This window comes from Orussus abietinus, unplaced genomic scaffold (assembly GCF_000612105.2).
Source record: "Orussus abietinus isolate OABI.00-Male unplaced genomic scaffold, Oabi_2.0 scaffold3, whole genome shotgun sequence".
Classification (NCBI taxonomy): Eukaryota; Metazoa; Arthropoda; class Insecta; order Hymenoptera; family Orussidae; genus Orussus; species Orussus abietinus.
In genome coordinates, this window is record NW_019395984.1 from 1,525,772 (window position 1) to 1,546,906 (window position 21,135).

Consider the following 21,135-nt stretch of genomic DNA (forward strand, 5'->3'; position numbering starts at 1 on the left):
TTTCTTTGAAAGTAAAATCATAGACTACTCTCTGGGGAACATGAAGCATTTGTAATGTATTACTCTTCTTGGTACTACAATTAAATCCTCGTTCAGCTATATTCCTATCCCTGTTAATAATTATTTCGAACCACCGTTGACTTTATACTACCTAACTGCGGCGAAGGACACGAATTAACACCGAACTTCTACTTTTCCGCGCTACGTTAATTTACAGATTCGATGGAGTCGGGTGACTCCTTACGAACATACATAACTAGTAAGTTTGCTATACATGAGCGGAACAACATTAATAATACTAGCGATATTAACGTTGTCTCGTTATCACGTTAGGGTCAGGCCTGTATCCGCATTCACCTTCCTCTTCCAGATGGCGGGGAATTCTCGGATCGTCTTCTACATTCGGACTCTTATCGTTGTCTTCGCTCTCGGAGGAAGAAGTATCCTGCGGTATATCGATTCCTCGAGTCAATAGACTGGTTATCCTCTCGACGTCCACGCTCTCGTCTTGCTCGTGGATCTTCTTCAAGGCGTTCGATACGATGCAGAGGTCGCCGCGCAATTCGCTGACCAAAGCGGTGATCTTTTGGGCATCCGTCAATACCTCCACGGATTGGGTGTAAGGATTGTAACGCAAGCCGAAAGGTCGTTGAATCTGGTTGGCAAAGGCCCTGCAAAGAAAATCCCGACATTAAGCGCTTCCGTTGCTTCTCCGAGAACCGAAGGAAAAAGTTAAGATAAGATTTACCGCATCTTCTCTTTCGCCTCTTCGATGCTGTCAGTGTAGTAATACGCGTTTTGGAATGCAGTAATAATGCACTCCTGTTTGCAGGTGACTTCCGGCTCGAATCTGATGATCTTCTCGGAGCAGGACACCGCGTGCCTCAATTCCGCCACCGATGACAGGAGTCCAGCTCCGTATACGCGAAAATCCCCATCTTGCTTGCACAGGCCGAATTCAACGGTGAAGAAATACAACTGCAACAAGTTCAGGAATTCAAGCGGTTTCAACGTCGGCAATAACGAATCCTCCAAACGCCATTAAATATTTCATCAATCGAAGGATGGTGTACCGTCGCTAATTTGTCGATGTCCTCGTCGGATGCACCGAGGGATGCAAGTCCGAGCTCTTGGGAGAACTGCGCGAAGCTCGGATTAGCTAAAAGCGGCATATGTCCCAAAAGCTCGTGGCAACAGTCCCTGAAACGAGGAAAAAGAAACGGAGTCGTTAAGTGGGAAATTAGCGTGAATTAGAGCGCAGCTGCGGGTCCCTGAACGGTGGAAAAAAAAAGAAAAAAAAATACACGAGCAACTGTAAATCCCGCGGAGGGTCGACCGACGACCGGCAATAAACGTGGAAATATTTGTTCATTTATGTACTCTTACTTGAATGTTTATGACTTACGGTTCAGGAGTGTAGAACGGGTCGGACGAGTGTCGTATGTATTGGGTGCAATGAAATACCCGGAATGCAAGTCCTGCCAAAAAGTCCCTGGGCGATAAATAACCAGCTACGGGTCGCAGTTGGAAGCCCGTCATTCCTAATTAGACAAAGAAATAATATTTAATTAGAAGGAGACATATCACCTAGGAATAAATGAGGAGGGGTCTAAACCTACGTTTTAAAAAGCCATTCACGTCCTGGAGCTGGGGAATATTGTCCTCCCTGTTAAACATTCATCGAGGAAAAACATTGATCTCATGATTGACATTGATTTTGATTTTGTCATTTATGTAAATACGATATCAGGATTCACCTGTACTCGCAATACTTGACGAGTTTCGGCCAATTTTCCAAGTACTCCTTGCAGGCGTGCTTCAGGTACAGCTGGTGCAATTCGCGAAATACTGTTCCCCTGAGAAACGTAGACTGGTTAAAATTGAAAAGGAAAAGAAGTAAAAAAGCCTTCGGGAGCTTCTTCCCATTCGAGTCGTCCTTTCCTTAGTCCGTTTTACAATTGGTCAATTATTTTTCGAAATTCGTCGGGACGCGTAGGTCGAGGATAGGCTTCTTGAAGCACATTCTGCGCTATATCCCCGGTGTAAACTGTATATCCGATGAACCTTGATTGAGCGATCAAATTGAATCAGGTCAATTAAGGGGCATTCAATGCAGCCTTCCTTGCTTTCCTCTCGGGTTAAGGAATAGTCGAATCGCAGACTCGAGTTTGCACCGACGCGAGAGTTAAGGTAGAAGCCGAGGACTATATACAAAAAAGGACGAAATAAAAGTAAGGCGTTCTTCTCTCGAAGACATCCCGAGGTTTTCCGAGACTTTTAAAATCCTCTGATTGGGGTCGTTGCGCGGAAAACACGCGCCAAACTTCACGAAGGAAAAGAGTACCGTCGAAAGGGTGGGAGCCGCGTAAGGCTTTTTTTTATATATATTTCCTTATCTTGCGGAAATCGCTCTTCTTGCGAGGCGTGACATTACCACGTTTTTATTTCCTCCTGCGTATACTGAATCCTTGGAATGGGCTGACCGCTGAAAAAAAAATAAATAAAAATTAACAGATGTCTACCTCAGAGCCAAATATGGCGTGATGGTATAATTTATTTTTAACCGACTTACTGCCTGTAATTATTGGCGATGTCGGCGAATTGCTCGCGACGTTTGCGGTACACTGGATCCTTGAATCCCTAAAATGTATCGCCTTTGTTATCGCGTTCTTAAATTAATTAATTCCGCAAGGAAACTCACAGGATGATCGGCATCCAATTCCGAGCCGTACATCAGCACTTTCTGAGCTTGATCGAGGTCTGAAATTTTTCGCGGGAACCACGTCATGTTGGCCTCGGTAAAATCTTAAAGAAATAGGGAAGGTCGTGGAGCAAAGTTTACGGATATTAAAATCGTGACGTTTCCAAATTCCTGAATGGGAAATTTACCGAAACTGGGCGCTGCGGACAATGGCGGCGGCCGCGGGACGTTTCCTGATTGTTCGTATTGGGCCAGATTAATGGCCGCCACTTCCCGACTTAACATTCTGACAAGCTGTTCCATTCTTCTGGAGTCGCACTCCACGTCTACGAGGATTTCGTATTCGGATCCTCGCCTGGCGGATTTTCGGGATTCGATGTGGATGACGTTTACGCCGAGGTCCTTCAGGAATTATCGATAACTCGTTACTCGGAGTTTGATTGTAAGGGCACCGAATTCCGTCAGGTGACCAAATCGACGCATCCAGGTGCACCTTTTCCGCTGATCGAACTCAAACAAGACTGACGGAGCTAAAAGATTAGCCGGCAATGCGCGCAATTTTTCCCCCGAAGTGGGGACTACCGGTGCGGCTCGGAAAAAGAAAAAAAAAAAAAAGAAGAAGAAAAATGTCAGTTGATTTATTAAACGGTACAATTGAAATGCCCCTCTGCGTGACCGTAAACAGGGGAAAAGAGGTTCGATCCGCGGAACCGTCGAAGATAAAAGGAAATAAAGGCACTCGTTAAGGGAGGGACACTTACTTGGAACACCTGAAGAGCTCTCGCCAATCCGCCTACTTGGTTCTTCAATGAGAATACCACGGAATTCTTGTCGTCGCTGGTCGGATCTTTCTCCACCATGGGGATCTCAAAAAGGGGGAAAAATTCGAGTTCCTCCGATTTTGACATTCACGAAAAACGAGCGCACAATTGGTATCATCAACTTACGTCCCGCGGTTTATGAATCGGACTGCCCTCTTTGATGGCCCACTCCTCCCCCCTTCTGTAGAGCCACATCCCGAGGAGGCCCTTTCCGGATCCACTCATGACTGCTAATTTAATCGTTCGTCACCCTTTCTTAATTTCCGACATAAATGAAAAGCGTACCGAGCAGCTACCGCGAGAGTACGTAGATTTTTTTTTTTTTTCGACGACTTGAATCAACCGCGAGTAATTGAACATTGCAATTTCTTTACCTTTTTCTTTCTCGCTATCGCGAGAGTACGTAGATTTTTTTTTTTTTTCGGACTACGGCTTGAATCAACCGCCAGTAATTGAACATTGCAATTTCTTTACCTTTTTCTTCCTCGAGAAAGTGTCGACGAGGGGGCAGCTTAGGGTTGCGGATTGGCGAAACACTTATCGAAGAGACGAGACTGGCAATGTCGAGCAGATCTCGGGTTCCGGTGTTCTTAAGCTTTCAACCCCTCCGCCTCATCGGTAAGGAGTCGCCGCGATTCGTCGGCTGGTCGGGGGTGCCGGTGCCCCATTGGTGGATACAGTTTCCATGGGGTATTCCGTTCTTTATCGAGGGCCGCCACTTGTTGTAACTGTGCCACTGAATATTCCGTGACGTCACTGGACCACTGTCATGGGGTGCGGAGGCTGACCGAGGGGTAATCAAAGCTGCACCCTGTAACAGGATTCGCCATTCGAGGTCCTTAAAAGGGATTTCTCGAGACTTACGGAATTTCGATCCAAAAACCGCCCAACAAATGGTTACTGGACAAATGTCGGGGGTTGTTTTCCCTTAAGAAATGCATCCTTGAAACGGTACGGGGATTTCGTTTATTAGCCGTTCTGCCCTTAATTAAATGGATGCTCCTGTTTTCAGGATATGAAAGAAGTACCTTTCTTTTACAGAAGAGGCAGGAAGTTAAATAGACGTTTCCAGCTGTCTGGCTCAACGGGACTGTATTAAAGTGTTTAATTACTTTTTCTTAGAGGAGCGAACGTCATCGCAGGTACCAATTGGAATTAAACAGCGCCACATGACGCAAATATATATGAGGGAGAGAATAATTTGAATCGATCAAGTTTGGATATTCTAAAGGAAGTCCGAGGAGACCCCGAAGGAAAAGGACCGTGTTTAATAATAAACGGTACACCCAGTGGAGGTTTTCCACTTCTCTTGGCAAAACGGATGCAGCACATTACCCGGAGTCCATCACTTACCACTATCAACTACGCCACCCTATTGCTATCCCCTTGCTAAATTATACAGGGTGTTTCATAGCCGTTAAAAGCGGTCGGGTGCCAAGTTAGATTTCCTGCTGATCCAGACATTCCCCCTGCAAGTCGACCGGGTAAAAAACTCGTGCTCAAAAAATCTGCCACGGAGGAATGACGGTATAGATGGGCCCAATGATTCTTTAATCATTGGATTAAATTTCACCCGCCCGTTTTTCACCATTTCTATCCACGGGGAATATTTTCATCCTGTTTCGCTAGAGACCTCTTATTTTTTTCCCTCGATATCGCGAAACATCCTGGGAACAAATCGCGGATTTTCCCAGCGGTTTCAATCACTTACGCCCGCATCGCTCTTTAGGGTTCCTCATTCAGAAGTAGATGGACGAGTTATATCCTCTCGTTTACAATGCCTTTTGTGACGTCACGTCCTCCTGCAATGGACAGTTTATCATTTGCCCTGTGTTCTTATCAATGTGCAACAAAGCGGGGACGAATAAAGGGCTTCGATGAAACATTGCCCGACCTTCCGACATAATTGTTGGCGCGCTCCCTTGACTCGCACTGCCGGTCAAGCGTCCTCGTTAGAAATTCTGCTATAAGGCCCAAGCAGACGGGAGACAAAATCAGGGGAATCGAAATGGGGAGAAAAATGATCTAGACGGAAGAAAGACGACGGGCATTCAGGGTTCGTCAACAAGGTGAGCCTCTCGAGGCGAACTCTCAGCGCGAAGTCTCTTATGGACGGAAAGTAGGACTGGAGGAAGCGTGGGAGGGCTTGCTTTGGGCTCGAATGAGAACGATTAGATGACCGGGAAAGTTCCCGGTGGCCGTTGCCAGTCGGAAGTTAACGAGGATGGAAACCACCGGTTTATGCGCTTCCACGATCATAGCAACAAGCGAAAGGGCGTCGAGACTCATCCGGGCCTCATCGAGGGATCGATGGGCTCGGCCGGGTCGCGATCGATCCTCCCGCCTTTTCCCCGCTTCTCTACACTTATTTTACCGAGATCGCACCTTAGGCCCCCGCAGGGATCCATCCGGAGCGTCTTATCAGGCCCCGGATAAAAGATTCAATCGATCCTACGGAGCGATCTCGCATGGTCTCGTCTTGGCGGTTCTCGCATCCCTCGGGGCGCGGGTGGCGGGGGCGTGCGCGACGTGCGGCGTCGCGACGCAGGAATCAATATCGTCGCGACGCCAGCGCCTCGGCCAGCCGCCGTCCAAGGTGCCTCCGCCGTCGGCCGCCTCCAGGACCCAGAGAGAATGGCCGACACCGAGTTCGAGGAGTTGCGGCATTACCTCGAAAGGTTACCTCGCCACCTCAAGGGGCCCATCTCGAATTACACGTGAGTAATCGAGTCGGAGGCGAAATCCGCCGATACGAGCGATTCGCGATTCGCGCTCTTTGCGGGGCTGGGGCGCATCGCGGACGCCCGCTTTGGTGCACGTCGATAGCGTCGCGGTGTCATTGGCTTCGCTATCCTTCCTTAAATGTCCTTAAATGTTTCGACTTCTCTTTTCATTTCCCATATTTATTAAATTAAACAACACGCCGTGCACCTCGTTTCTCGCCCCCGCCCTGTTTGCGCGTTCGACGTCATGTCATTGGCATTGTCGTCCCGTACGAGGCGTCCCTTTCGTTAACGCGGTAGATTTCGCTACAAATACGGTAATATTAGGATTTTCCAATATCTCTCGCGTATGAAAAGAAATTCCGCGAGACGTATTTACGCGACCTCGTTTCGGTGGCGAGAGAGATAGAGGACCTCTCGTATGTTTAAATAAAAATTTTCGTAGTGTCGTCGATTCGCCAAGGAGAGGGGCATCGGTCTTTCGGCTGGGTGGTGATAAAGATACGCGGCCAAGTGCTCCGCTTGTCGAATGAATTATTCATCGGCGAATGGACCAAACGAAAGAGTACCATCCGATCTTGCGACCAGCGGACGGGAAAATCAATATGGCGCAGACCCGCCGACAAATTACTTCCGATCTAATCGTCGAAATGGGTTTCCCCTTAATTCCTGGCCGTGGCTCTTTTCCCTTGAGGTGCCAAAATTCCGTAAGGAAAAATTATCTTCAGGACAATCGAACGGCCCTTCATGTGGTGATTAAAATGATCGAGAATTTGATCTCTACCTGAAACAGTTTGCGCGATCGTTATCCGGTCTCGAGTCAACCTACTTGCGTCTCGCGAGCGGATTAACTTTTCACTTGGCCTTAGACCCGATATCGCGATGACACGCGACAAACGTTACTTTAGCTCTGCGTATCGAATACGCGATTAACGGCGTTCGGAATCAGAATTTCTAAATTGCGTACCATATGAACGGGTTGGACGAGCAGGGCGGAACTCCTCCTCGATAGCCAGCAAGATAGACTCTTTGTAGAAGACGCCTCGAGTAGTTACTCGAGGAGCTCTCGAGGGTCGATCCAGTTTCACAGCGACCGAATGGCACTCCAGGGCGGCCTTTTGTCGGGGCGCCCGCCACTTTCGACATTTTTCCCCAGCCGTGAACATTGTCTCTCGGCTCTGTTTACGGCAACTTCCTCGATAACGTTCCTTTGACGTCGCCTTTCTCGCAGGCTCGTGCACGATGTCACGATCGACGACTCCTCGACGTCGTCCCAAGGGAGCGACGCCGACGTCGGAAGGTCCTGCGCCGGGGTCGGCGGGGATTCCGAGGACGAGGAGGTCGCGATCCACCGGCAGGAGACCCAGAGCGGGCACACCTCGGCCGACGACAGCGAGGACCTGGACAATCATTGCGCCATCGTAGCCGACAGTGATTTCAGGTGGGTACGAGGAGGTAGACCGTGGTAGTTACCTTTTCATCCCCGAAGTCTACCTCCCTGGAATGTCGCAACACGTAGGAATCCTCTCGTTAACTCTCGGCAGAAGTACCTCGCAGGGCGCTTCCAACATACGCTCGAGCGATTTCCTCGCAAAGGGGTTTCTCCCGGAAATATCGAATTCGTTCGCCTCGAGGGCGTCCCAGCGTCCGGGACCCCAGAGGTAGTCTAGGCCCTTCCTGCATCTTCTCGGTGGCATGTCAGTAGTTTAGCTCACTGGACGACTACATTCGGTGACGTTAGCTTGTTCGGTGGCCTGAGCAGCAGGGGTCGATACGACAGAGGCGGTCCAGGTCGGGGAAGCGGAGGCGGCCACGACGGCAGGGAGAGCGTCGTCAGCGACGTCGGGGACTCCTGTTCCAGCCTGAGCTCCTGGGCGACCCCGGAACATGTTCCAGTCAACCGGCAAGGCAGCACCGGGAACGAGCGTCGGCGTCGCCGGCTCCCGGAGATCCCGAAAAATAAAAAGTGTAAGCTGAATTACAACCATTAAATCACAATTACCATTGGACCGCTCCCCGCGACAAATTTCGAGTAATCGAGGTCTTCGGAGGATAAGAAAAAAAAAAAAAAAAAAAAAATTGGAAAAATTCCGATTCGTTAAAAGTGCGCAATTCCGCGCGCGGCTCTTTCTCGGCCGACCGAGGAGCAACCGCGGAACATGACCCGCGAGGTTACGCGTGGTTCGCGATATTCGAAGGACAAACGGGAAGAACTGGTTGACAATCACAATAATGGTACATAACCGCGATAGACGAAGCCGAATACTTAATTCATTCGTACCTGTCCGAGATGATCGATGTCTTCGACGTAGATCGATCGGGTCCATCGGTAAGATGACGCGGAAACGACCCGCCGTAGATGGAAACCCTGTCTTCGTTTTCCAGCTCTGCCGCTTGGCCAGAGCTCGCTGCACTCTTCCTGCTCGTTGGCCGAGGAGCTGGACGCGGCCGAGTCCGCGTCCGGCAGACGTCACCTGGTGCTTCGCAAGTGTCATCCGCGATTGCGTTACGAGGACAGCTCGCCGGACAGCGAGAGAATGGCCACGGACAGCGGCCACTCGACGGCCCACTCGCCGGAAAACGGGCCGAAAAGTGTCTCGCCGATCCCGGGCGCCACTTTGCGGAACGCCGAGTCGGGGTCTCCCGGCAGTACTCCAGGTGAGGGAGAAGGGAAAAACCGGGGAGAGTCATCAAGAGGGGTAGGAACCATGAAAAGGGAAAAGAGGAACGGAGAAAGCAACCCGAGTTGCGGAAAGAAATGAAAAGGGATAAAAAAAAATGGGAAAAAGTGGAAAAGGTTGGTCATACGCTGGCGAAGGTTTTACGCTCTGAGGTATTCTTTTTTTTCTCCTCTCGCTCCTCAGGAAGCGGAGGAATACCCTTCATGCAGCTGGAGCTGCTCGAGGCGACGCATCGAGGCCTCCACAAATTCGTGCCGCGGCACCACGACGAGATCGACCTCGAGATCGGCGACCCTCTGTACGTGCAGAAGGAAGCCGACGACCTCTGGAGCGAAGGTACGCCCTCGCGGCCTCCGCTGTCGGCAGAATAGGGTCGGTAATAATTTCGTTCTCGAAGGGGTGAATCTTCGTACCGGTCGCCAAGGGATCTTCCCATCGGCCTATGCAGTGGACATGGATTACAGCGACTTCGACCCCTCGGCCCCTAAGGTGAAGAGAGAGCGTTACCTCCTGGGGTACCTCGGCTCGGTGGAGACCCTGGCCCATAAGGGGACCAGCGTGGTGTGCCAAGCGGTTCGCAGGATCGTCGGGAACTCCTCCCAGGATTCGCCGGTCTCGCAGAGTTGCATCCTGGAGGTGTCGGACCAAGGCCTCAGGATGGTCGACCGGAGTAAGCCACGGGTAAGGACGTGTCCACCGAGCTCCGCAATTGAACCGGAAGCACTCGGACTAGGTATGATCCTGGTGGGGGGTGGTTTCCCTTGCCGGGGCCACTCGGATACGATATCAAGGAAAGGGCAGAGAGGCAAGAGGGGGAAAGGCTCGGTCCCACCGGGAGACTCCTAGATCTGCCATCCCTACAAAGAAAATGGATGTCAGAATTTTTTTCTCCCAACGATTATGACGCATCTTGACGTTTACCTTCCAGAAAACTCAAGGGCCGTGTCACGATTACTTCTACTCTTTGAAAAACGTCTCCTTCTGCGCCTTCCACCCTCGCGACCATCGTTACCTTGGCTTCATCACGAAACACCCAACCTTGCAGAGGTTCGCTTGTCACGTTTTCATTGGCCAGGAATCGACGAGGCCGGTTGCCGAAGCTGTCGGGTAAGGATCTAGCAGAATATTTCGATCTAAACAAGGTGTCCACCCCTCGGTATCTATAAAAAGCGTTCCCGTTTCAGGCGAGCTTTTCATCGATTCTACACGAAATTCATCGAGACTGCTTTTCCCATAGAGGATATCTACATCGAGTAGGTCGTACCCTTCGGACAAGGAACGAGGCGGTCTCAGAGAAAATCAGGGGAAAACCAAAAGGGAACCAAAAAAAAAAAAGAAAGATAATATCGATACCCCGCCTCTTCGATTTGAACCCCGTGACCCGTGTATATACACCCCAGGCCTGTAGTCTAAATAAACGCGAATAAGAAGCTCGATGTAATTATCCGAATTGAGGAAGTGGCGCGAGAGGACTGATATCTTTTTCTTAATTTTCTTCTTTTTTTTTTTTTCTTCCTCCGAGTTGACTCTAACTCCATCGAATAAAAACAAGGGGTCGATTGTACACCGACGCCCTAGGGATACGTATTAATTGATAACGTTTCACTACTGCCGACTTGAATTTCTTGGGCCCGCCGAGTTTCGCCGGTTTATTTTCCCAGAAGAATCGCCACGTGTATCGATCGAGCTTAAGTTGGATCTAGAGGTCCGGCTTGGGATCGAGGGAAAATTCGGGGATACTTGCGAGGACGGTAGATCTCTAGACGATTCGATTAAGGAAGCACCCTCGTGTCCGAGGACGTTCATAAACCGTCGAGGGGATGCCTGCGAGTAATTCCGATTTCATAGGTAGCATCTTGGGGAAAAATCGTTCGCAGTTCCTTTAGCCGTACCGGGCGAGGTAGGCTCGATATTAGTTTCGATTAGGACGAACTAATTACAGGGGAATACCGGCTCTCTAGCTCCTTAGATATCCCGCCTTAACCGACCTTCTAGGGTGCACTCGGCGAAAAGTGCCGCGCATAAGAGGACTCCGCCGAGGAGACTTATGTTTATTTTTTTACACGCGCAATTGGCCAGGGACGATTCGACGAGCCGACGGGGACCTGGAGGTCGTCGTCATTGGCACCGAGTCAGGCCGAGACGAGAAGGGCCCCACTGTCTCGCGTGGTTCGCGTTTGTATCGTAATCGCTTCTCACGACTTGACTATACTTCAGTTTATTGGGCAATAAAAAGGATTGGAGTTTGGATGGTCTCGTGTCTCATTAACCCCAGGTCGCCTCCTACGTGGCGCGCCAGCTGAAAAAATTAAACCTGGTGTTCAAACAAATTACCCCTACCCTCGCTTAATTCCAACAATCATTTCTACGGCATGCTCTAATTGGGTCGGAATGGGATAACGAGGTTCGACTTCCGCGTCGAGATGTTTATGAAAAACACTTGGAGAACTTTTATTGACACTTTTATGATTACCATTGACGTACGGAATTGCCGCGTTATTCTCGCGAGACGGACATCGAAAGTGAGCGGATGCGGCCGTGGCCGCAAATCCCGAGTCCGGTCCGAGAAGGCGTATCCACATCGAAGCCCGCTCCTAAGGTCGCTCTTAAGTCCGTCCTTAATCGGCGCATAAACTCGATGCGCTTGAAAATAGGAGAATCGTGGCTCAAAGTGTTAAAGAAATTCATTAAATGCGTCCTGACGTCTTCCGAGCGGCTCGGCGTCGCCGTTTCCCGGGGATACCGAGCTGGCGTCGCGGTTTCCATGGAGACGCCATCATACCGAAGTTCAACGAGCGCGGGGAAATTTCATTTTACCGAGACATTTCATGGACCAACCGTACACGAATCTTCCTCCACCCAAGTCCTCGTGGTACGAACGATAAACCACTGACAAAGACGACGGTATTTTTTTTCTTTTTTTTTTGTTTGTTAAACACGGTGTACAGAGAGTAACGACACTGAGACAATACGAGCGCCGGACCTCGTTATCCGGCTAAACCTCGACGCGTTTCCCGAGAACCGACTGACCCTGGTCGCCAAAATCTTTTACACTACCCAGACTTTGCCGGCAGAATGGTTCCCACATCTATAGCGTTCAAGCGCAAATGAACCATTTTTTTTTTCTTAGATGGTCGTCGAAAGGTCGACTCGCGAACCGAGATCTAATTTGAAAACCGGCCCTGATTAAACGCCACCGGGAGAACGGCCGTAAAACCGGAAGTCTCGGGCGAAATAAACCGACGAAGTCGAGTCCAGTAACCTTCGAGGCCTGAGAAAAGGTCCTTTTGGAACACAGACAGTTTGGATTTGTATTTTGTACTATACATTTGTGTGGGGAGAGGGGACGGCTACGTCGCAAACACGGCTGCAACGCGGCCACTACTTTACATCTCTCATTGGCGAGTGTGTACGTTCTTCTCGATAAGCGCTGCTCGCGCCTCGCGGTCACTCCTCCGCGTCCTTCCGCGCTCAGCTCGGAGGTTCAAGGTACTGGATTATAAAACGAGAAGAGACTACAAAATTGTCGGCCTTACAACGTGCAACTCGGCCATGAAGGATCAAATTCCACGCGACGTCCATCTCGAAAACGCGAGGGCAATGAACGAAACTACAGGGTGCAACGGGGGCGGGCGCCATCTTGGATGCGCTGCTTACGATACTAATTTTGCGAATGCCCAAATGGGAGACACCCTCGAAGAATTTTAACATCGAGAGCTAACTATCCGATAGCCGTTTCGTAGCAAATTACGAAGATAAAGATCCCGATAAGAAATCGTCCGAAGCGCGTCACCCAGTCTAGGCGGGTCTGCAGGTTCGTTCAAGCCTGCCATGCTTCGGTCCTTCACCGTCTCGCTCTCCTTTCTTCCTTTCGTGTTTGCATCAATGTAAAAATCGTGACAGACCCTAATGCAGACGTAATAGTTACAGTAAATATCATGCCGTACGTAATAATATTAGTACACCACTGCTTACGTGCTAAAATTATGCCTCTAAACGTAATAAGGTCGAAAGACCGAATGGCACCTTTGGGCCTTACGCCGACTTCCGACCCGGCCGGATGCTCTGCACCTGCCGGCTGTCGAGGTCGAGGGAGGTCGCCCGGAAAAGTGGCTTTTCCGGGGCATTAAGGTACACGGAATGCCTCCCAGGAATTGTCTCGGTCGGAATCGCGCCCACCGATGCCATTCAGCCGTAATTTCTCCCCCACCGTTGGCCACGCACCGGGAACGTTACCCAACGGGGGTCGTACTTATTACCAAATAGCAGTAATATAATCGTGCCGCGGCGTAATCATGATAATTAATTAATAATAAACATAATATATAGGTATATTATAACATTGCAGTCTTACGGTCAGCCAATTAAAACGATGGCAACGATTCGTGATTACTCCTTCGCGAATATTGTTTCTCGTCCCGCCTTAAAATCATCCTACGGAGCTCTGCTGCGCCACCTTCGTTTTTTAAAAACGTTTATTATCTCCGTTTTTAATTTAATATTAGAGGGTGATTTAAAAGAAAAGTCGCGCAGCTCGCCCTAAATCGCCGGTACTTTCTGGGAGGTAGTTTCGAAGGTCGATCGGCCCGAGTCGCTTGTCGGCGCCTCTAGCGGCGGCTTCGATTACTATCCGGCGGATACGTAGAGACAGTCGAGAGCGAAAGTGGATGAAAACTATTTACAAACTTTCCCGCGACTTGTAAATTGACCGTCGGTTAAGTGGACTGTCGGAGCGAGCAATTCGGTCATCGAAATACGCGAAAATCCACGCTTTCCCGTGTAAGACAATTCGACTACTTTCCAAGCTGAACTTACACAATTAATCTGCGATCCCTCCTTGCTGTTAAACAAAACCATTCTCTATCCTATGTACAATTAAGGGAAATCATGAACAGTGTTACACCCTTCTCACAATGTTACAACCAATGACAAGGCCCAAATTACAAGATCCGTTTTAGTTATTCCCCTCCTAGCGTACCTGAATAATCCTACACCGGCAGACGTCGTACATCGTGCATACCTTCTCAACCGTAGACCAGCGTTCCTTGAACTACAAGAATGGAGTTCGTTAATTTCAACATCAATTTCCAAGTAATAACCTCGAACGTAAGGTTGACGAAATCGCAAGCTACGAGTTCCGCGCAGGGTCTTTGGTCGAAACGTCCAGTGAGGGGCCATTTTTCACGCTTCTTTGGACGGAAGCGTTACAAAGCCGCCGCGTAAAGTCCACCGAGTTCGGTTGGCGATGTGGAGAGTGCCTCCGGTAGAGGTACATCACCCCGAAACGTTGCTCGCTCCTCGGAGGGTCCTCTGTATCGGGGAACCGACCAGCGATATTCGCGAAAACGGAGGCATGGGATGAATATGTACATCGGGCTATTCTGAGGAAACAGGTGGATCGTTTTCTCCTGATCTAGGCTATGTTTCCACCTCCATTCCCCCTCTATATAGGCCCCAAGGCCCAAAGTTCTCCGCGTTCCAAGGAATTGGACGATCATCGATATAATGTTTTTTCTTTTCCTATCTCGTCTGGGCAGCCTCGCTGCGACGTATCGTCGAGCTGGGACGCGTCATGGCAATTATTTCGTACTTTGTACGCTCTCAGGGAAGTCTTGGCGCGTCGCGAAGCTTTTTGATGCCGAAGGCAAGAAAAGGAGCAGTTCGAGCTTTTTCACCGAGCTTGTTCTCAACGTGCCTCCTCACACGCCAATGTCATGCTTGACGTTCACTTGCATATTGTGGTGGTCCTGTTGTAGCGTCTTCAGGATCTGCTTCTGCTTCTTGTGCTCCGCCTAGGAAAAAAACGAAACCCGATAAGAGTGCCCCTGTGAAATATCGACGCGAGAGTTCAAACGAGCGTCGTCGCGTCGTTAACGTCTCGGACTGAATGGTTTTTCCCAGTACCTGGAGCTGGGTGAAGTTTTCTCTCTGAGCTTGAAGGGCAGGATTTTCGAGGTCGCGTTCCAGCACGCTAAACTGCGATTCGCGTAACGCCATGCTATTCGCTAATTGAATATGAGTCCTTCTGATTCCTTCGCTAACGGCTTGCTAAAATCAAAAGAGAAGAGCGATGGCAGAGATGCAAAAAAAATACGTTAATCCTCGAACGACCTCGAGGACCTCGCAATTATTTTTTGAATTTTATACAAATGTCAAAGTTTGAGGAGAAAGCTGATTACGTCTGATTTCGTGCATGGACTTTACCAATATACGCACATCGTTAGCTGCGAACTGCTGAACCTTCGTCTCGTCTATGTCCTCTGTAACAGTAATGGAACATTAGAGTAAACGGACATAGATCGGATAATGCGCCTGTGTGGCGGAAAATAAGAATATAAAAAATATATTTTCGAATTCGTACTCGTAAGAGACTTACTTTCGAATCCCATCACGGGCCTGAGGTCATCGAAGATCTTCATGAGCTCTGCTGCCGTCCAAATACGAGAAAACAGTGTTAATAAAGTCCCTTAATCCAAATTGGGTCAAACGAAGCAATCGTCCTTACCAGGATTGGTGTCCAGCTCAGGACTGAGGAGTATGTCGCCCTGGAGGTCCTGAAGATCGGTGAGCCGATCCTCGTCACTGGTGACAATCTCCAGATTCCCCGAGTCCATCTGCTGGTACTCCGGGTGGATTGATTCCCTGAGTCCAGGGGATTCTTCGGGATCCAGAATGCGATCTTCGACTTGTTCGGACGATCCAAAATCGCAGATGATTCCGGAGATCTCTTCCTGGGCGTAGCCTGGGATATTCGAGGTGCTCTCGTAATAGGAACCCTGGCATTCTGTCCCAGGATCTGCCCGAAAGGACGATTCCCCGCAGGTCGAGGTCGCTGGGTTGGATCTCCTCTTGTTCGAGAACGCGTCGTCCCCATCCTCTATACTGCGCGACCTCTTCAGGGTCTGGGCACTCTCGTTCCCGCTCAGATCTCCGCTGAAGCCTCCGGCAAGAGACATCACGGAATCCGGTTTGCCCCGATGACTGGTAGTGGTCATCGAGGTACTCCTGCCTATCCTTAAGGTACTTTCAGCGGAAAGCATGGACTCCAATTTCCCTCGACACCTGTCACGAGACCCGGAAGGACTTCGGACGTTGGCAGCCATTACGGTACCCTCGTTGCTCAGCATGGTCTCCGGATTTCCGAGATGTCCCCCGGAGGTCATCGCGGGACTGTCGGCGCTGGTCATCCCAAGGGTTCCTTCGCTCGCTAGCATAGATTCCAGTTTCCCATGACTCCTGCCGCGAGTCATGGAGGGACTATGGACCGTGGTCATCGCGGTTTCGGGTTTCCCGCGATGGCCACTAATCGAGGGACTGTCGACCCTGGCTATCCTCAAAGGTCCATCCGTGGGCCTGGTCTCTCGGACCACCGACGGCCTGCCCATGCCCATATCATCCCTCAATTCGGACTCCATCTTGGTCAAGTCCTTTCCCCTCGACGAATACCCCACACTTGGCCTAGGAAGCTTGACATCCTCGATATCCATCTCGTCCATACAGCCAGGTGGTAAAGACGCCTCCTCGTCGGTAAGAAGCAGACCTTGACTCGAGCTCATGGGCATCTTCTTATCGGCGACGTCGACGTAAAGTTTGGTTCTGTAGTCGGAGACCTCGCTGCCTTCTAGCTGGGATATCCTCTTCTCCGGCATGGATATTCTCCCGGAGAACGTTCGCCTTTCCGGAGATGGTAGGCTCCTACCGGATGTCCCTTTCCCGGCGACGTTCCCCTTTCCAGACTCCTGTCGAAGGGACTCTTCCCGGCGATGCCCCGTCCATTGCCCGTTATGAGGCGAGCCTTCCAGACCACTCGACGACTCGTCGGGTTCCTGTTTGAAGGACTGGTGCTTCCCCTTATCGGCTGGTGCTATCCTTGGGTGGATGATGTTCTTGATGCCGATCTTGCTGGCCTGAATCGAGGCCGGCGGAAGCCTCTGCGAGAAGATGGCCGCTTTCACGTACTGGGCGTTCGGCAACGGGGACGGCGATAGGCGGTCTTCCGATACCGACGGGGACGGCAAGTCGCTTATCAAGTGGGTGATAGCGTCTTCCAACTGGGATGGATCCTCCACGCTTGCCTTCGAGCTCATCCGCGGCGACTCGGTTCCCTGTTAACCGCATGAATTTTCATTCACTTAAATCATACCTAATAAAAAAAAAAAAAAATATCCGCGGATAATCGGCCGTCTACTCACGAAAGTCAACGATAGATCATCAGCCACGATCATCGCTTTCGAGGTGCCTGTAATCGTCGCCGAAAACCTGCCCTTCATCTCCTTGACGAGCTCTATGCCTTCCTCCTCTCTGAAGATAATAATTACCTTGAGTTTCATATGAAAAGAAAAGACAGGGAATTTTATTATTCCATCAACAGTACTCACGATACTAAAGTATTTATACAGACGAACGATTCGACGGTCTGAGTGTTCTTGTCGAATTCGAGGTATCCGTGGGTCCTCAGATAGATGAACTCGCCGGTCTTCGAGAGCAACCTGTAGCACGACGAGCCGAAACCTTCCCCGCGATCGTACACTACAAATTGGAGCGGTTCTTGTTTTATGACGCTTTCCTAGGACCCCGATAAGGGATCGGAAATTAGATAGGGATCGAAGAAGCGAGCTCACTTTGCCTAAGTCCGATCATGGTCCATCTGACGTCCTCCTTGTGCATGAACCTAAACGCACTCAGGCCGGACACCTCCTCCGACATGTAGCCCGCGACGACGGAGATCCTGTGGTCGCAGAAGATTATGCGACCGTCCACAAGGTGTCGAGTAACGTACTCGTCCTTGTTGGCTTCCAGGAGAGACAGCTCGGTGATGGTCCTCTTTTTCAGCAACCTCGCGATCCCCACGAAGACGATGTCATTGCTGGTTGAGGTCGCGTCTGCGAAAATCCACGGTGGCGGATCAACAATTTTGTTTCGACAATTGAATTTAGTCGGGTCTACATCAGGATATAGCGTGGATTTTTTTGACGAACCTCGATGCCGCGTCCGGTTGCCGTTGGCCTCCGCGGTTCTGCAGGCTTCGGCGAGCCTGAGGATCCCGGAAACGTGGAGGCACTCGTACTGGGCGTGCTCGCGCCTGGAAACGGTCCTCTGGGACATCCTGACGTTGAAGCTCCTCCGCTGTTCCTTGAAGGACTTCTCTACACCAGGCGAGCTGGGGTCCTCGGCAGAGGAGTTGGAATTGTCGTCCCCGACTCCAGATGGACGCGCGGGCCGTTGCATCTCCTCCGGGGTTAGATTTTGCGTAAGTTCTTCATGGTCCTCCGAGTACACGAAGTTGTACAGAGACTGTCCTAGCAACTCGTTCTGTAACGAGGAAAAAAAAATGGAAATCACCATTTCTCTTCCTCGACATCTCGACTCATCCCCCCGGTAGAGCGGTACACCTCGGCAGGGGCTTCTTCGACGGGGTCCCCGAAATGTCCCCAGCCTATCGAGAACCAATTGGTCGGTGCACGAGGACAATCACCGCTAATTCCCAACCGCACGCAAATAGCGGCCATGTTGGAAAAAGGAAACTACAAAAATCCGGGAAAATGGGAGGATGTCGGATAATCGTCGTTGCCATGGAAGCTCGGGGCCGGAGGCACGCATACGATGATCGATAAATTCCAGCTCTATGCAAATAACGAAGCCACGTGAAATGGTCACCGATCGGGTAAGTTACATCCTCAGACGCGGTACACCGCTCGGAGTGAAGTAAATCGTCCAGAGAATAATTCCCTACCTCGGTACTCTTCCCTGTAGGTAACTAGCCTCGTTATAATTCTCTCCTCGTTTTTCTTTTAAAATGTGTCCCGAGAGAGGTGCATTTAAATTCCGGCGTCGGGGGACGCCCTTTCGAGTGGAACACGCGAGGCATCTCGAGCGATAGCAGGGATATCGAGCCGCCGCGGTTTTGCATCGGTCCCGGCGCGTGGTGCACCACGCCGGCGACGTGGCTCGTTATCCCAACAGGTGGTCCCCTTCTGCGCCGACAATACCGGCTGATTGTGCGTTAAAATCGACGCAAACAACTCCCGGGACCACCTCCAGGAGCCCACCTACACCTATCTCGGGGGTCTTCGGAGAGTCCTCGGTCCTCGTCGCGATTCTCGCGCCCGGTGAATGGCTGGCTCTTATCGGCGACTCCCTCTCGTTACGCCGCCCTCGAATGTGGAGCGCAGCGCGTTCTCTTTGTGGTATTTAATTTTTTTTTTTTTTTATTATCGATCCTCCTCGCGACACGTTTCGAGATCTCGAGGCGAAGTGCAGCCTCGAGCGTGACTCACGCGGCCGAGTCGAGAGGAAAAGAATTAACAAAAAAAAAAAAAGAGAGAAAAAGAAGAAAGGTGTATTTTATATATTTCTTCCTCCCGCAGAAATTGTCACCGGGGTAACCGGCATGCTCGGTCTATCTCCGAGGTGTTTTCACGAAACAATTAATCGTACGTGATATTATGCGGTAAGGAGGCGTTATCGCGCACCGTCGTGCAATAGTCAAGACAGGGGGAGAGGTGTCCGGAGAGGAGAGAGGGCCTCGAGCGAGGGCAGAGGTCCGCGCCAAGCGCAAATGCGCAGCACCCGCGACACACCTCGTATCTTTACCCGGAGGATTAGAGAGTTTCGGCGTTTCTAATCGTAGCCGAGGGTCGAAAAAGGCACCGGCGACGGAGGAATTCGCCTAGGAGAGAGAGAGGAAGAGAGAGAGAGTGGGAGAGCAGGGGCCCCGACGAGGTTTTCGGAGCCAAATGTCGCCATCGGCATCGGGACACGCTTCCGTGACGTGCATGGAGGTTCGGGTAGGTGGCCCGCCACCCACTGCATCTGCATATGTGCACCTAAGTGCGTATGCGTCTAGAAATAGCTATGCAGAAGAGCGCACTTCTTACACCGAGTGTTTTCCTCCGGTACTATGTTGCCCCGGTCGTCCTTTCGTATAGGAACTTGCGCAGTATTTTCGCAGTTGCATCGCCGACGGATGCATCTTGCCAGCACCGATGAGTCGGAATAAAACCCTGGCGAATCGGCTGTCGAGATGGATTCGCGGGGAAAAGGGAGTCGAAAAATTGCCAAGCTCAACCGGATAGCCGAATCTGCCGGAACAGTTTCGCGGACATTAAGTATCTAAACGCTGGATAAATCGAATTTGCCGGCGCGATCGATTAAACCTAGGTTGCAATCATCTACCGGTGGCAGCGTTTAAATCCAATGTAGTCCGCATACGGTAGGATAGGTTAGATTCCGACCAACATCGAAATCGGCGAATTATGGGCATTCTCAAAAAATTTCACTAGAGAGAGAGAGAAAAAAAGCACAGTTTACCTGAGCATGTCCGAGGTGTTGCTCGACTTGTCTGCTGATGTACACGATCTTTCCGGTGGTCGTGACGACCATGAGGAACCCTCCGTTCCCGACCAGGTTCTGCGAAAAAAAAAAGATCAGCGTACAGATATCTGCAGGTAGACCTTTATTTAAAGTCTTTTAAAGAAACATTTACCTCGACGAAGTACTGCTCTAGGTCGAAGTCGCTGAACTGTCGGGGAAGGAAGCCAGCGGACCCGGAGCCGAGGGCTGAAACGAGAGGGTGGATGGTCAGGCACGGAAACAGATAAAAAAAAAGATGAAAAATCCCGATCGGACGAAGAAATTATCCGGATTTTATTGAAATTATCGCTCGATCATGCGCGAGGTGAGGTCGACCGGTAGACCCATGTGCATCCAGGTAATGAATCATGCCCGGAGGCGCGTAAAGCCAAATCGATATGCAAAGCGCAGGGACTTAACGAGGCGGTTTGCGCGAGTCCTCGAAACGTTAGCCGGGTTTAACGACAAATCCGGGGGCAACGAAAGGCACGGCACACGAAAAGGTACGGCCTCTTTAGGGCGTTAATACGCGGGGGCGAAGGGACGCTCGACTTGGTCCACGAGGATAAGGTCGATCGAGGGGGCGACCGGTCGACCGTACGAAGTCATTGGTGAGTCAATCCGAGGGCGGCGAGCCGAAAGGATGGATCGACCTTGAATATTTCCCTCCCTTTCATGACTTTTATCCCCCTGAGCACCTGGGCCGAGATTTCATTGAGGAGAGCCGCTCGTCGACCGCCTCGGGGCTCCCACGTGGCCGCGTCGATGGAACATCGATCGCCGATCTAGACGGGGTAGCGAGTCAATTTTCATCCACCCCGGACAGAGGGATGAGCCGTCGACATTGCACTTCCCAT

The 21,135-nt window shown here is 50.7% G+C and overlaps 3 protein-coding genes across 9 annotated transcripts in view; 1 reads left to right on the forward strand and 2 right to left on the reverse strand.

Moving 5' to 3' along the window:
* Positions 1 to 46: 46 nt before the first annotated feature.
* On the reverse strand, positions 47 to 7,358 carry LOC105699100 (tryptophan 5-hydroxylase 1). 3 transcript variants are annotated; one of them, XM_012423830.2, is made up of 14 exons: positions 7,213 to 7,358; positions 3,997 to 4,333; positions 3,649 to 3,752; positions 3,463 to 3,567; positions 2,890 to 3,103; positions 2,702 to 2,805; positions 2,573 to 2,640; positions 2,435 to 2,485; positions 1,758 to 1,856; positions 1,620 to 1,666; positions 1,406 to 1,541; positions 1,074 to 1,200; positions 749 to 978; positions 47 to 671 (listed from the first exon to the last, which is right to left on the reverse strand). In XM_012423830.2, the coding sequence occupies exons 3-14, from the start codon at positions 3,745 to 3,747 to the stop codon at positions 308 to 310; spliced, it is 1,644 nt and encodes a 547-aa protein (XP_012279253.1). In that variant the 5' UTR covers positions 3,748 to 3,752; positions 3,997 to 4,333; positions 7,213 to 7,358; the 3' UTR covers positions 47 to 307. The 3 variants fall into 3 exon arrangements, with proteins under 3 accessions (XP_012279253.1, XP_023289684.1, XP_012279257.1); XM_023433916.1 differs by having other exon boundaries at positions 3,463 to 3,752; XM_012423834.2 differs by lacking the exons at positions 3,463 to 3,567; positions 3,649 to 3,752.
* Positions 6,120 to 10,442, forward strand: LOC105699102 (JNK-interacting protein 1). The gene is made up of 8 exons (XM_012423837.2): positions 6,120 to 6,239; positions 7,477 to 7,686; positions 8,008 to 8,213; positions 8,631 to 8,903; positions 9,110 to 9,262; positions 9,324 to 9,607; positions 9,855 to 10,033; positions 10,111 to 10,442. Exons 1-8 carry the CDS (start codon positions 6,157 to 6,159, stop codon positions 10,181 to 10,183), a joined length of 1,461 nt encoding a protein of 486 aa, XP_012279260.1. The 5' UTR covers positions 6,120 to 6,156; the 3' UTR covers positions 10,184 to 10,442.
* Positions 10,443 to 12,211: 1,769 nt separating this feature from the next.
* Positions 12,212 to 21,135, reverse strand: part of LOC105699099 — a 37,721-nt gene continuing 28,797 nt past the window's right edge. For 4 of the 5 annotated variants that reach the window (XM_023433913.1, XM_023433915.1, XM_012423827.2 and 1 more), the window contains 11 exons: positions 20,412 to 20,485; positions 20,237 to 20,335; positions 17,905 to 18,238; positions 17,548 to 17,808; positions 17,305 to 17,455; positions 17,119 to 17,227; positions 15,432 to 17,031; positions 15,303 to 15,353; positions 15,143 to 15,186; positions 14,831 to 14,974; positions 12,212 to 14,718 (listed from right to left, as the gene is read on the reverse strand). In XM_023433913.1, the coding sequence (XP_023289681.1) occupies positions 14,626 to 14,718; positions 14,831 to 14,974; positions 15,143 to 15,186; positions 15,303 to 15,353; positions 15,432 to 17,031; positions 17,119 to 17,227; positions 17,305 to 17,455; positions 17,548 to 17,808; positions 17,905 to 18,238; positions 20,237 to 20,335; positions 20,412 to 20,485 (2,960 nt within the window). In that variant the 3' untranslated portion in view covers positions 12,212 to 14,625. The remainder of the gene's footprint in view (positions 14,719 to 14,830; positions 14,975 to 15,142; positions 15,187 to 15,302; positions 15,354 to 15,431; positions 17,032 to 17,118; positions 17,228 to 17,304; positions 17,456 to 17,547; positions 17,809 to 17,904; positions 18,239 to 20,236; positions 20,336 to 20,411; positions 20,486 to 21,135) is intronic. The other variant, XM_012423828.2, reaches the window with a different exon arrangement.

Excerpts from the sequence above, each read along its gene's own strand:
- LOC105699100 (XM_012423830.2), bottom strand. The coding sequence starts at position 3,747 with ATGAGTGGATCCGGAAAGGGCCTCCTCGGGATGTGGCTCTACAGAAGG. Across the intron at positions 2,641-2,701 it reads AATTGGATGCCGATCATCCT|GGATTCAAGGATCCAGTGTA; the intron begins GTGAGTTTCCTT and ends GATACATTTTAG. Across the intron at positions 672-748 it reads GAGGCGAAAGAGAAGATGCG|GGCCTTTGCCAACCAGATTC; the intron begins GTAAATCTTATC and ends TTTTCTTTGCAG.
- LOC105699102 (XM_012423837.2), top strand. The coding sequence starts at position 6,157 with ATGGCCGACACCGAGTTCGAGGAGTTGCGGCATTACCTCGAAAGGTTA. Across the intron at positions 8,214-8,630 it reads GATCCCGAAAAATAAAAAGT|CTCTGCCGCTTGGCCAGAGC; the intron begins GTAAGCTGAATT and ends TTCGTTTTCCAG. Across the intron at positions 10,034-10,110 it reads CCGGTTGCCGAAGCTGTCGG|GCGAGCTTTTCATCGATTCT; the intron begins GTAAGGATCTAG and ends TTCCCGTTTCAG.